This window comes from Primulina tabacum, chromosome 2 (genome assembly GCF_025594145.1).
Source record: "Primulina tabacum isolate GXHZ01 chromosome 2, ASM2559414v2, whole genome shotgun sequence".
In the NCBI taxonomy this organism is placed as follows: Eukaryota; Viridiplantae; Streptophyta; class Magnoliopsida; order Lamiales; family Gesneriaceae; genus Primulina; species Primulina tabacum.
In genome coordinates this window covers 49,086,752-49,100,708 of record NC_134551.1, presented here as the reverse complement: position 1 = coordinate 49,100,708, position 13,957 = coordinate 49,086,752, and the positions used below count along the sequence as shown (strand labels likewise).

The 13,957-nt window shown below is 30.1% G+C and overlaps 1 protein-coding gene and 1 long non-coding RNA gene across 2 annotated transcripts; both read left to right on the top strand.

The window, feature by feature from the left end:
• The first annotated feature begins 127 nt into the window (after window positions 1–127).
• Window positions 128–3,197, top strand: LOC142534107 (cytokinin dehydrogenase 2-like). Its single transcript, XM_075641026.1, has 2 exons — window positions 128–2,866; window positions 3,024–3,197. Exons 1-2 carry the CDS (start codon window positions 2,581–2,583, stop codon window positions 3,158–3,160), a joined length of 423 nt encoding a protein of 140 aa, XP_075497141.1. The 5' UTR covers window positions 128–2,580; the 3' UTR covers window positions 3,161–3,197.
• Window positions 3,198–3,418: 221 nt separating this feature from the next.
• Window positions 3,419–12,945, top strand: LOC142534102 (uncharacterized). The gene is made up of 3 exons (XR_012816909.1): window positions 3,419–7,479; window positions 8,259–9,709; window positions 12,698–12,945. It is a non-coding gene; the product is annotated as an uncharacterized LOC142534102 (long non-coding RNA).
• The last annotated feature ends 1,012 nt before the right edge of the window (window positions 12,946–13,957 follow it).

The window sequence follows — 13,957 nt, the reverse complement described above, 5'->3', positions numbered from 1 at the left end:
GAACATTGACGTTCCATCGAAAAATGCTGACATAACATATAAAGAATTATATATTCAAAAACAACAAGCCTCGAAAGAACAACTTTCAGAAACAATAATATTCATTCATAATATCGAAATAAATTGTATTTATAACATCCAAATCAATAACAGAAAGCAACAAGCCTCAAAAGAACAAATTCCAAGAACAATTATGTTCATTCATAATATCGAAATAAATTGTATTTACAACATCCAAATCCATAACAGAAAAAAATCTAACAAATGTAGTTGATTAACATAATATAAATTGAACAATAGAATTGATCGAACCTCCTTCACCATTCTATTCATGCATGTTCATAATATATATTCCTATCATGTGTTCATAAATTTCAGTACTTAAAAAATCTAGATTTCAAGAATCGTACTTTAAACATATAAAAAACATGTTGGTTAGTTTTAATTCGTGTTTCACAAGTTAAAACATATGCCTAATAAAGTTTGAGTTGGTGTTTGAAAAAATTCTACTCTTGCTACTAGAATGTGACTCAGAAATTAACATTACCAGTTTGAAAAAAAAAGGTTACTCCTTCCTCGAATTTTAAGGTAATTTGTTCATAATTTTGTATAACAATAATTCAGAATTTTCATGTGCTATTTATATGATAAAATCTGATTGTTATCCTTCCATTTTCTGTCATTATCTGTCTTTAACTTTAAACTAATACATCAATTACAAGATTTGAAATAGCTGTTGGGATGATATGCTGAAAAATGAGAATTCTTAGTCTTGCTGAAATTGGAGTTCTTACCATTATTAATGTATGTGTGTGTGTGTGTGTATATTATATATTATAATATAATTTTTCACCAACAACAAATATAATAATATATGAGTTAGAATTGGCTAGGAAACGTGGAAAAAGTCACATCGGTGATGTTGATGGACAGAATATTTCATATATTATTGTATTTGCCGTACGTAAGTGAAAAAAAAATTATTATACTGCTCAATATAGGCCATTAAACTTTCATAACGAGCTCTATGTATCGTATACATCTAGAAACACATTTTACTTTTTCTAACAAAATACGTAAACTTAGAAAATCTTTCATTCGACAAATTGTCTTGTTCATTAACTTATCTCCGAATTTACGTTTAATTAATTCAAAGTCAATCAAGTAGGATCAAATATCAATCAATGACGTCACAAAGATACGAAATATTTTTCTAGATAGAAAATAAATTTTTTTTAATGATAGTTGGGATTAATAATTATTCATGTTGAATAGAACAATCCAAATATGATGAATAATGGTTGTACGAGTTAAAAGATTTGAATTGCAATGTCACCACCAGCTATATTTTTTTAGTAAAATGGCAAACGTTAAGTCCTACCGTGATGAAACGCTATTATGTTCTAAAGAAATTGAAAGATTCAGATTAATTTCACATAATATTTGGTGATTATTGGCTTTGAAATTGCCCCCTATATCAAAACATTGAATATCTTGGACTGAAACTATGCAAATCTTTGGTGATGTTCTGGTCTCGTTTCTTGCTTGTTCATATGAATCTCTGACCCTAAAAAATTTAATGAAATGATATGTCATAATATCATGATCGAATCTATAATTCATTTATTTCAAAGATTTTTTGCGTGACCCTAAAATAGCAACTTTATATATCTTTAAACTAAACAATTTCAATGATTTGAATTGAATTTTAAGATACAAATTAAATTTGAAGAATTTTTTTTTTAAAAAAAAACTAGGAGTAAAATTCGTTTCGCATCTAATTAATATATCCGGAATAATATTGAAACTTAATTTCTCAAATATATTCATAAAAATTTCAAAATATTTATATATCTCCCATCTCTATTATTTAATTAATTATCTAGATCTGCTCGATCGTCATAAATCTAATCCTTTTTCATATCTATAAAATTATTAATTTGCATCAAAGTCAATGGTCTTGTTTATATCTAATGAACCCGAAATTCAGCTTCGGCCTTCAACCAAATTTTTTTATTAATAATAATTATTTTTTAATATAGGCTATATTAATTAAGTTCATGCAAGCCCAAGTCAATTTTTTATGCATATAAATATAGCCTCTTCTAACTAGAACACACACACACACACACACACACACTATGTCATAGTACAAGTTAATCTCTATGTAGTAATCTAATATTAAAGATTCTATTAAATTAAGGTTTAGATCTCCTTGTAATATGACAACCCATTGTCCCAACCGGCCTTTACATTTCATTTTCTTTATAGTGATCATCACATTATCCGATATTGTAATTTGCATTTTAGCAAAGCCAATCAAGCCATTGCAAACTGCACTTTGCAAAGATCAAATCCTTCCCCTTGAAATCAGTAAGAAGATTCGAACCGAACCTGATACGATCGTGAAAGCTTCTAATTAATGATTATGGAAACATCGTTCACAAGATCCCTTCAGCGGGTTTCTACCCTTCATCCATTAAAGACATCATTAAACTTATCGAATACCCGAACAATTGTTCCAGTACTCCATTTTCTATTGCTGCCAGAGGACAAGGTCATTCGGTGAGGGGGCAGGCCATGGCATACAAAGGAGTGGTCGTGGAGATGGCCTCTTTGAGTAGAAACGGGAGTGGGGTTAGGGTTTCTTGGAGCCCTTCTTCAGGGTTTTATGCAGATGTTGGAGGCGAAGAGCTTTGGATCGACGTTTTACGCGAGACGTTGAAACATGGGGTTACTCCTGTTTCTTGGACTGATTATTTGTATCTAACTGAGGGAGGAACACTCTCTAATGCTGGAATCAGTGGGCAGTCATTTTTACATGGCCCTCAAATCAGCAATGTCCTTGAACTTGATGTTATTACTGGTAAATTTGTTTATATATGATAATATTGTTGACCATCTCCCGTGAATTCGATGTTTCAGAAAAATAATTTTCTTTATACACAAATGTTTTTGTATTTGTTCATTTGTAACTAATGGGTTTTGCTTGTCTTTTTTTTTTTTTTGCTATATATATATAGGTAAAGGGCAGCTTATAACATGCTCAAGGAAGGATGAATCAGAGCTGTTCTATGCAGTTCTTGGAGGTTTGGGACGGTTTGGGACAGTTTGGCATCATAACAAGAGCAAGAATCGTCTTGGCCAAAGCACCAACTAAGAGTAAGTCTCCTGTAAGACGATCTCATATATTTTTATTCGTGAGACGGATCAATCATACATATATTTACAATAAAAAATAATATTTTTGATATAAAAATAATAATATTTTTAAATAATATTTGTATTTGTTACATTTAACGAAGAAAACCTTTATTTTTTCTACCATATTATTATTATTATTATTATTATTGAAATTATGATTAATAGAAAAATAGATTTTTTGTCATACACAACAATGTGTACAAATATTATTAAATGTTATGTTACGCACTACACGTGTGTCTCAGTCGCTAGAAGTTTAATATAACAAATATTATTAAATGTTATGTTACACACAATAGCGGCTGAGGCACACGCTTTAATAAAATAGTAGAGAAAACAAATATTATTTAACAGCAACAAATATTATTAAATGTTATGTTACACACAACGCGTGTGCCTCAGCTGCTAGAAGTTTGAAAATGCGTTAATAATATATTAGCCTCATATATTAATGACACTGTCAATGCGTGTGCCTGGGTGCCTCAGTGACTAGTTATTCTATAATAGTTAAGAGGCCTATAAAAACTGTTATTTGAGGACACCAATTTTTCTTCCTTTTTCACCCTTTTCTAAAAAATTATATTTCATATTTCTCATAATTCATCCGTTCTCATTCCACGACACAATTAACTCACCCTGTTTCTCATTCCACGTCTTAAATAAGTAGTTTTCTCCCAATTTATCAGTTCTCAGAAAAAACGATTTCTTTTCCAATTTCCCTCAGTTTTCAGAGATGCGCTTCCCTTGCACTCTGGGTTCTTTTTTTAAAATATTACCACCCACTTTTTGCACACTGGGCTCTAGATTCCAAATCTTTCACACAAGGCAAGGACTCAAAATTTTTACTCTCAAAATATATGTTTGTTTTTTTACATCTTTAATACTATTTTCTTTGGTTTTTCTAATTTCTATATATTCATTTTTTCCAAAAGTTCAAATATTATATGTAAATATTTTCCAAAAGTTCAAATATTAATCATATGATAGAGTACGCATAACGAAAAAAATACAACTTACGCCAAAAGAGTGTAATTTAAATAAACACTACTTTAGTCGCAACCTTCGATTTTTCAAAAGATCAAATATATCAATTATGTAATCTATATCAATTTCATGAGCAATCTCTCTATCAATATACAAAATCATTGCATTGTTTAAATATTCCTGCTCCATTTTGTTGCGAAGTGGTGTCTTGAGAAGTTTCATCCCTGAAAATGCTCGATCAGTTGTAGCAGTGCAAACTGAAAAAGTCAAGACCAAACGGATCAGTCTATCAATAATGAAATAAATCTTCGACTTCTTTGTTTCAACTAGTAACCGGCATAATTTAGGAAGAGAATCAACATCTTTAAACCTCGGATCCTCAAACACATCAAGCTTGTAATGATCCAATTGAGTCTTCAAATTTTTCATGTCATCTTTGGAAAAATCATTGGGATAAAATTTATCAATTATAGAATAAATAGCACTTTCAGAGAATTGAAGTCATCACTGGGATTCAAGGCTTCACAGAGAGTGAGAAGCTCTATTGATTGCTCAGTAAATCGTATATTCAACTCCATCAGCTGTTTGTCAATCACAACATTGAATACATGAAAATGATAGTATTTTTCCACTGTAAAATGATTTTTCTGTTGACAGGAACGTTTAGTACCTTCAACATAGCGAGCTGTCAAATCAGGCACTACAATGTCATGATTATCACAAAAATTATTCACACTCCATAGAAAATCTTCCCATTCATCATCTCGCATTTTCTGGAAAAGCAATTTTGTAGTCGTGACTAAACTCATTGCTTTCAGAATGTCTTGATTTTTTCTTTGCAAAGCCTGATATAACATATCAGATGTTTCCAAAACTCTATACATCAATAACAAGATAAATACAAAATCAAATGTCATCATCTTTTTAAGCAAACCTTTAGCCTCCGCACGTATACTAAAGGCAGACTTTCCCCCCATGAAATCTTATAGAAGTGTACAAACTGAACCAAATAATTCAATAACTCGACTAACAGAAACGTAATGTGAACTCCTTCGAGTAGATGCAGGTCGTTGCAAATTACTAGCTTGATTAACTCCAGTACCAGTCCCAAGTTCTCTAGATTCTATCAAATCAATGATTTCATCTTCTCGAATTGATTTCAATTGAGAGTGTCTCTTTGAAGAAGAACCCAAAAAATTGACAATTGAACTCAATTTAGAAAAAAATAGCCATACATCTGATACCTCTTTAGCTGCTGCAACTAATGTAAGTTGCAGCTAGTGAGCAAAACAATGAATATAATATGCAAACGGACAATCTTTGAGAAATAATGCTTGTAATCCATTTCATTCTCCCCGCATGTTGCTAGCACCATTGTATCCTTGATCTCGCATATTTTCAATCAAAAGCTTGTGTTGTGTCAAGATACTACATATATGTGTTTTCAAAGTCAAATAATTAGTATCATCAACACCACCAAGTTCAAAAAATCTCTCCCTAACAAACCCATCACAATCTATGTACCGCAAAACAATAGCCATTTGTGATCTACGAGATTCATCAATTGCTTCATCAACAAGAATATTGAATTTAGCATCCCCTACTTCATCACGGATTTTACTTCGCACAAGATCGGCAATAATTTTTAGAATCTCCTGTTGAATTGATGGTGATGTATACTTGGCATTTTTAGATGCTTTATCTAAGATAATATCATCAATTTCTTTGCACAATTCTCATTGAAATTTGATGAGTTCAAGAAAATTTCCACGATTATGAGAATCTACAGACTCATCATGTCCTCTAAATGCACACCCTTGTAATGCTAGCCATCTTACAGCTCTAATCGATGTCCTTATAAGCAATCTGTTTTGCTTTACAATATTCTCAGATTGTTTATTCATCCTTCTATCGATATGTTGAGATACATTTTTCAAGCCCTCCCATTTTTGCATAGCAGTACTATGTAATGAATTGCAATCTCCTTCATGTCTTTTCAGTGGACATGTTTTGCAATTCACTCTTTTCCAATTCTTAAATCCTTCAACCGTAAATTTCTTCTGATATGATGAAGGAACATCAGAAGATAACATGGGAAACAAAATGCACTTTCTTTTACTTTAGAAAACTCGAGCCATGGAAATTTTACGAACCAAGAAGACTGAAAACTACGTTTTTGATTCTTACAATCAACAAGTGGATATTCATATATAGGCTGATATGGTCTCATACCAAAATATTCTCTTCGAACATCATCTTGTTTATCACATGGATATTCCCATATTTTAATTCGTTTCCTAGGATCACGCTCATAATATGGATTATTTCCTTCTAATGGATCGAGAGCAACTTCATTGTCAGGTTTGAGTTTTTTGGTTTTCAATGTAGATCTTGAACTTGACGGAAGAGCATCATTTGAAGTTTTTGATAATTGGTCATTGTTTTTTTGGATGAAATAATCGGTAATGCTTTTTTTTGACATTTTGATTCACCTATAAATAAAAAAACATATAAACGTCATTTTATTTCACCTAAAAGAATAATCTTCATTTAAATCAAAAGACGAAAAAATGAAAAAATAAAATATCTATCTTTTGAGTAACTAAACATCAAAGACACTAAACAGATAATTCATGGTGATAGGATTCCATAAAATAATACAATTAATTTATTGCAAGTTTTTAATCTTGAACCCAAAATAGACCAAACTCAAATTCAAAAACACTACAAACTACAAGAATCTTGGGGAAAACATAAACCAATCAACCCCAAATAATCTAAACTCGAAAACTAGCAATAATCAAGAAGGATTATGCTTAAAAAAAGTAATTAAATTATTAGAGAGATACCTGACAAGTAACAAGAATTTGAAAGTGACGGGTAAAAAGAGTATATGAAAGAAGTAGAAAATTGGGAAAAAAGAGAACAAAGGGCAAGAGAGGGGAGTGGTGAGGAAGCACCGAAGGAGGTTGAGAATTGAGAGATGTATTCCAATTTCCAAGCCTGAAGCTACCGTGAGAGAGTTTTTTTAATTTCTCTTCTTTTTTTTATTTTTTTTTATTTTGTAATTGATGGGCTTATGGCTATATAAAAAAACAAAAACAAAAATCTCAAGCCCAGCTCAGCCCATACTATACATACGCCTCTGTCTCTTTGTCAATTTATCCACGGAAAGTAGTAGGGGGTTGATAACAATTTGTTTCTATACTATAGCTGCAGATTGAGCGTATATCGTACGATTGGTTATTGAATATTTGTTCGAAATCTTTGCACTCAACTCTACGTATACATGTCAAAACGGGCTGACGGGGCGGGCCAGCCCGCAATCCACCGCAACCCGCCATTAGGCGGGGCGGGGCGGGCCAGACGGGCCTCTAAATGGCCAACCCAGCCCAACCCACCTTGGGCCGCGGGCTAGGCGGGCCAACCCGCTTATTATTTTTTTTTTAAAAAAATACTAAACAATATTAAAATAAACATAGAAGAAAAATATATTTCAGTCAAATATTTTCATAAAAAACTTAAAAACATTGAAATAAGACATTGAAAGCATACAACAATCAACATAATACATAAAAAAAAATAAAGTATTTATTCTAATTCACACAAGATTTCATCGTACACATGTACTAAAAATTAACTCATGTAATATTATGTTTTCAATAATACAGATAATTACTTTATTTACTATATTATTTTGATAATTCTGGATTAGTTCGAGTTAAACATTAAAAAAAGGGAGGGGACTGAAGAGTATAACATCTTCAAAAAAATAGAAGCATATAGATTTTACCAGAGTGATTAAAGTTAGGCACATGAGAAAAAATAAGGAAGAAATAGTAATTTTTATATAAAACTTAAAAATATAAAATTCTACCCTAATTTGACGGGCCAACCCGCAACCCAAACGGGCTCAACCCATTTGGCCCGCAACCCAAACGGGCTCAACCCGTTTGGCCCACCTCCAAACGGGCTGCTATTTTATCAACCCAACCCGCTCAATTTTATGGCGGGGCGGGCCGACCCGACGGGCCTGACCCAATTTGACAAGCCTAACTATACATCAAAAGGCACGGCTTCGAGTTATTGTCTTATGATCTCACAATGCATCAGGTTCATGTTGATTTTGGATTTAAAGTTTGTTTTTAGTTTCTACTTTCTCTATATTTGAATTTTTTGAGGTCGTGAATATGCTTTTAGGTAAAGAAATCATCATCTCTTCTCAAAAATTGGCTTTTTTGGATGACACAAATATGTTTACTTTGTTGGGCCCTCGAATCGGAATCTTCACACTCTAGATCTAAATTACTTTATGGTTCAATTTTTTTAATTGAGGAAGCTGCTTTTGTGGTTTTTTTTATTAACAAGTGTTCCCTTTTTCAAAATTTATTCATAGCTTTCTGATAAATCATTAACACACAACTACAAATCTGGAAAATTGATGTTAATTACTGAACATATTTATTTCATTAATTTATGAATAAAAAAAAAATGTTGTTGTGAATATTTTGAGAAAACATAAAAAAGGTGAAGGGCCACGAGACTGCCTAACTTTTTGCATACGATCATATGATAATGCTGTAAGTTTTTATAGATCATGGATCTAAAACACATATTAACATGATAACATAGAATTGATGTGGTAAACGTAGAATGTTGAACTTCATTTAGTTCATCTTCCATCTCCGAACACCGGCTTACTCTGTTTGTCATATGTATTCTAATTTCTTCCAACGGGATAGAGCTTCATCTCTTTGCCTCTTTTGGATTGATTTACATGCCTGCATTTTAATTCTTTGAATAAAGAAAGATGTATTATGGTGTATGGTCAGAAAAAAATTTATATGAAAACTTCCATTTATTGAGAATTGTTTGTTTTCATCTCCATTGTTTTAAATTTTAAATCACATGTGCACTTTTGATTTATTTTCCATATTTATTCTCATCTCTTCCGATTTTTTTCTTATTTAATTTAACTGTTAAATCATGGATAATTTTATATTTTATTTTAACGACTTAATTTTAAATCTTAGTTTTTTTTGTCATATTTGCACACATCTCTTCAGATTTTAACTCTAACTACTACATCCAATTACCCTTTCCCATTATCTTTGTTTGCTTGCATCCACATTATTTCAAATTTTACATTTCAAATACAACTAACATTCCATTTTACCGAATATATTCATATATTTTATTCTTTTTAAATTATATTTTTCTCTCTCTTCTCAATTGTTATCGGCGCACGTGTAAACAAGTTGCTCCACCAACTGAGCTATAGACCTTAGTACGAATTCGTAGGTTCAATTCCTAATGGATGCACGCCAATGGGACCGTCTCACCCGTGCTCATGAATGTCTTTCTTCATCAACTTGAAAATCTTACTTTGTGCAAATCCTTCCCCCTTGCTAATTACCAAGAATTATTGCAGTATGATAATTACTACATCATATTCCAAAACAAAGATTCAAATATCAAACTATCCAATTTATGGAATTCTTCTCCTACAGTGAAACATCAGGTAAGATTCAAAATTACATCTAATATTTTTTCATTCATGCCTTTACTGTTTTATTTATAATGCTTTTTTTCCAAAAAAAAAATGTTTATTTCCTTCTTTATGTTGATTCTTGCTTTCTATGCTCAATTTTTATTCCTACCAGACTTCAAAAAAATTCTAAATTGTTTCCGGAATTCTTATTGCAAATGTAACAATATCAAACTTATTATTATTAAGTGGGTAAGATATGAGACCGACCTTTGGCTTAAGTTGTTTAACACACTTTCTCCTGTAAGCGGCTCATGTTCGAGCCCTCCCAATCTATAGTTTAGAAAATCTCAAAAAGTGGGTGAGATAAAATTATATTATGTAATATAAATATTGCAAACGTACTAGTACAATTTTTGGTTTTTACTTCGCCACTGGTTATTTCGGCGATTATTAATTATGAAGTATTATATATCAATCAACTTCGGTAATAACACTGACGAAGTAAAACATTATTTTTTACTTCACAATTTAAAAAACACGGGCTTCACTTCTAATTTTTTGTAACATTTTACTTCAACATAGTAATTTTGATGAAGTCAAAAGTTAAAAAAAATGGAAATTTATATTTAGTGAAGTAAAACAATGAACCACAATTGTAATTTATTTCTCTTAAATTATCTCTTAATTTAATGATGAAGTAATAAAATACAAAATAACACGTCATATTAATTACTTCACTACAATACGAAAAAAAATGAAGTCTTTTAAATCTATTACTAAATTAAATGATGAAGTAATAAAATACAAAATAACTCGTCATATTAAAATTGTGTCTTAGTTAAAGAAAGAATTTACTTCATCACAACTCAATAATTGTGAAGTCGTTCTCTATTAATTACTTCACTACTATACAAAAAATTGAAGTATTTTAAATCTACTACTTTGTCATTAAATGTAAATTGTGAAGTAACTCGTCATATTAATTACTTCACTACAATACAAAATAATGAAGTCTTTTAAATCTACTACTAAATTAAATGATGAGATAATAAAATACAAAATAACTCGTCATATTAAATTGTGTCGAAGTTAAAGAAAGATTTTACTTCACCACAATTCAATAATTGTGAAGTCGTTATCTATTAATTACTTCACTACAATACAAAAAAATAAAGTTTTTTAAATCTACTACTTCGTCATTAAAGGTAAATTGTAAAGTAATAAAAGATCTTTGTGACGGTTTTTAACAAATCATCTCAAATATTTGCGACAATTTTCAATAAAGGCTAATTTAAAAATTGATGACGGTTTGATAATTTAAAATTGTCTCAAATAGATGACAAAAGCCTATTAGCGACGGTCTTCATGAACCATCGCTATTAGCGATGGTTAAATGTAGTCCGTCGCTATTCTACATCGGCGACGGTTTCAATAACCGTCGCTTTTTTTAACAACCGTCGCTATTAGCGACAATACTATAAACCGTGGCGAAACTAAATCGGCGATGGTTATTAATAACCGTCGCTAATAGCGACAGTTTTTTTAAAAAAATAGCGACGGTTTATTTAACATCGTCGCTAATAGCGACGATTTTTGATAAAACCGTCGCAAACTGCCTATAAAATGCCGCCACTTCTGCCCATTTTCCTCCACACCACTTCACATCTTCGGTCCATTTTCTCTTTTGCGTGATTTTAGTGTCGCTTTACGATAAATTTTTTAGCTTCTATTTTTAATTTATGATCGTGAATTTTAATTTTTTCGCTTATTTATCACAAAGTAAAATAATTTTATAGAATATTTATAAATTTAAAAATGTGATATTTAGATGAGTTGAGAAGATTATTTAAAAATATTTACAAATAATTACAAAACTAAATATTTTTTATTAAATTATAAAATAATTTTTTTTAAAATAATAAACTAGCGACGGTTTTGCAAAACCATTGCTAATTAGCGACAATTTATTTAATACCGTCGCTAATTATTTGAGACGATTTTAAATTGAGACGGTTTTTGCTAAACAGTCGCCAATTAGCGACGATATGTCTTTCTAAGCCTATCGCTAATTAGCGACGATATTCTTTCTCGGACCATCGCAAATTAGCGACGGATTTTGCAGTCCGTCGCTAATGTAGTTCCATTACACCAATTCCACATCAATTACTTCACAAAAATACAAAGCATGTGAAGTTATACAACACATTTACTTCATCATTTAATGTAAACTATGTAGTTATATATAAGTTACTTCTACACTTACGAAATCGATGACATAGAAGACGTTGTTTTACTTCGGCATCGGTCTAATTCCGGACCGGTTTTTCCTCATTGAACCGGCCAACGACTTCGCTAATTTCTTGGATACGACTTCGGTGATAATGCGAAGTAAAATGGTGCCCTATTACTTCACGTGCGTCTAATTCGGCAATTATCTACCTATGACTTCATTGAATATCGAAGTAAATCAAGAAAATTCCAATGTCAAAAGTTTGTTGCAAACGTAGCAATAACTGTGAGATATCATGATCTTTTTCCTATATTATAAAATAAATAGTTTTATTCAAATATTCATATAAATTGTTACTTTATTTTGGAAGCATGTCAACATTTAAACCTTTTGATGTATTTCAATTCCGGCAAAACAAAAGATATCCAGATTGTACAAGTGGATGCTTTTGCAAAATATCAAAGAAATGAATTGTGGTAGAATGTCCAACAACATATAATATATTTTGATTAAATGTTGTTTTATTTGCGTTTCACTTATATAATATAGTTTTCCTATAAATACCAATATCTAACATTAACTTTACTAAATTTGTAGCCTATTAGGACACAGATTATTGGTTTGGGTCGGAAAATCAAAATCGGGATGAACATATATGACTTTAGATGTTTGATTTTAAGAATTTTTTGAAAACTTAAGAGTCATACGTAAGGAAGTTCGTTACACATTGTATTTTTTTTTATTTAACATTGAAAATGATAAAACGTATTTTGTTAACTTTTTCGCAGCGCGAAAAGAATTGGTTGGATTGAAGGATCTGATATAATGAAGGCATGACAACATTTACTTTTTTAAATTTTCTAAATGTTTTGGGTGCAACATTTATTTTAGTTTTATTATATTAATTTTTTCGGTAATTTTGTAAAAAGACATAGCAACAAAGAAGAAAATAGAAGAAAAAAACATTTCTAAGTATATATGTAACTTACATAAAACAAAAAAATATATATGACATTAACTTATATTTCTTGACTTATTTGTTTCCTTATGTTAACAGAAAAAATAAAATTTGTCAATGATGATGATATAAAAACAGTACTACACAAACCACATATTATGAATTTTCAATATTAATTTAATGTAATAAAATAATTTTTTAGCAATTTGTAGATGTTACTCTTGCATCTCTAAATGCTTCGTGAAGATCGAGCAAATAACATTTTAGTTAGATTTTTGTTTGAGTACAAAGTGAATATGTTACATAAATTTTTGAATAGTGACTGAAAATGGGGTGATAAAAATATGATTCAAAGTGATAATGAATATTTTATATATTATCAATTTATTAGGTATTCAGTTTCAATAATCAATAAATTTTCAGTTTCAAAGTAATGAAATTTTAAAACTTGCATCAATTTATATATATATAATTATATCATATCATAATATTCATATTAAATTACAAATGTCCAATATTTATTTTATAAATTGATTAGACAACGTTTCAAATGTCTCATATTATGTTACACATGCAACGCGTGTGCCTCGGTCGCTAGTATTTAATAACGTTCACGAGAAAAGGGTGATTTATATATATATATATATATGGTGTAATTTATATCCAAATTATCAGTTTATAGTTGATAATAAAATAATATATTAAATCTTAAATTAAATTATTTATTTTTAAATAAAATATATTTCAAATGACATTATTAAGTGAATTTGAATGAAATAAATATGTAAACGATGAATTTAAAATTTATAATCTTATTATCTTTAATAACAAAAATATATTTATGTATATTTGAAACTCAACAATCCAAATACAAAATTTATTTTTTATTTTAAAATGTCTTAAAAATATAAAATATGAATTTCGGATTTAAAATCATTTTATTTTTACCATCAGACTTAGATCTAAGATAAGCGATCACCCACCATCTACCATTTAGATATCTAAAAGCATATAAAAGTCGAAACGGTGAGCAATTATTCCGTTTAATCGGTCCTAGAATGTGTCTTTTAAAACATTGATTTTTTATGAT

What these genes read in the sequence shown, in the direction of transcription:
- LOC142534107 (XM_075641026.1), top strand. Translation starts at nt 2,581, where the DNA reads ATGGCATACAAAGGAGTGGTCGTGGAGATGGCCTCTTTGAGTAGAAAC. An exon ending in TGAACTTGATGTTATTACTG is followed by an intron (nt 2,867 to 3,023) that starts GTAAATTTGTTT and finishes ATATATATATAG; the next exon opens with GTAAAGGGCAGCTTATAACA.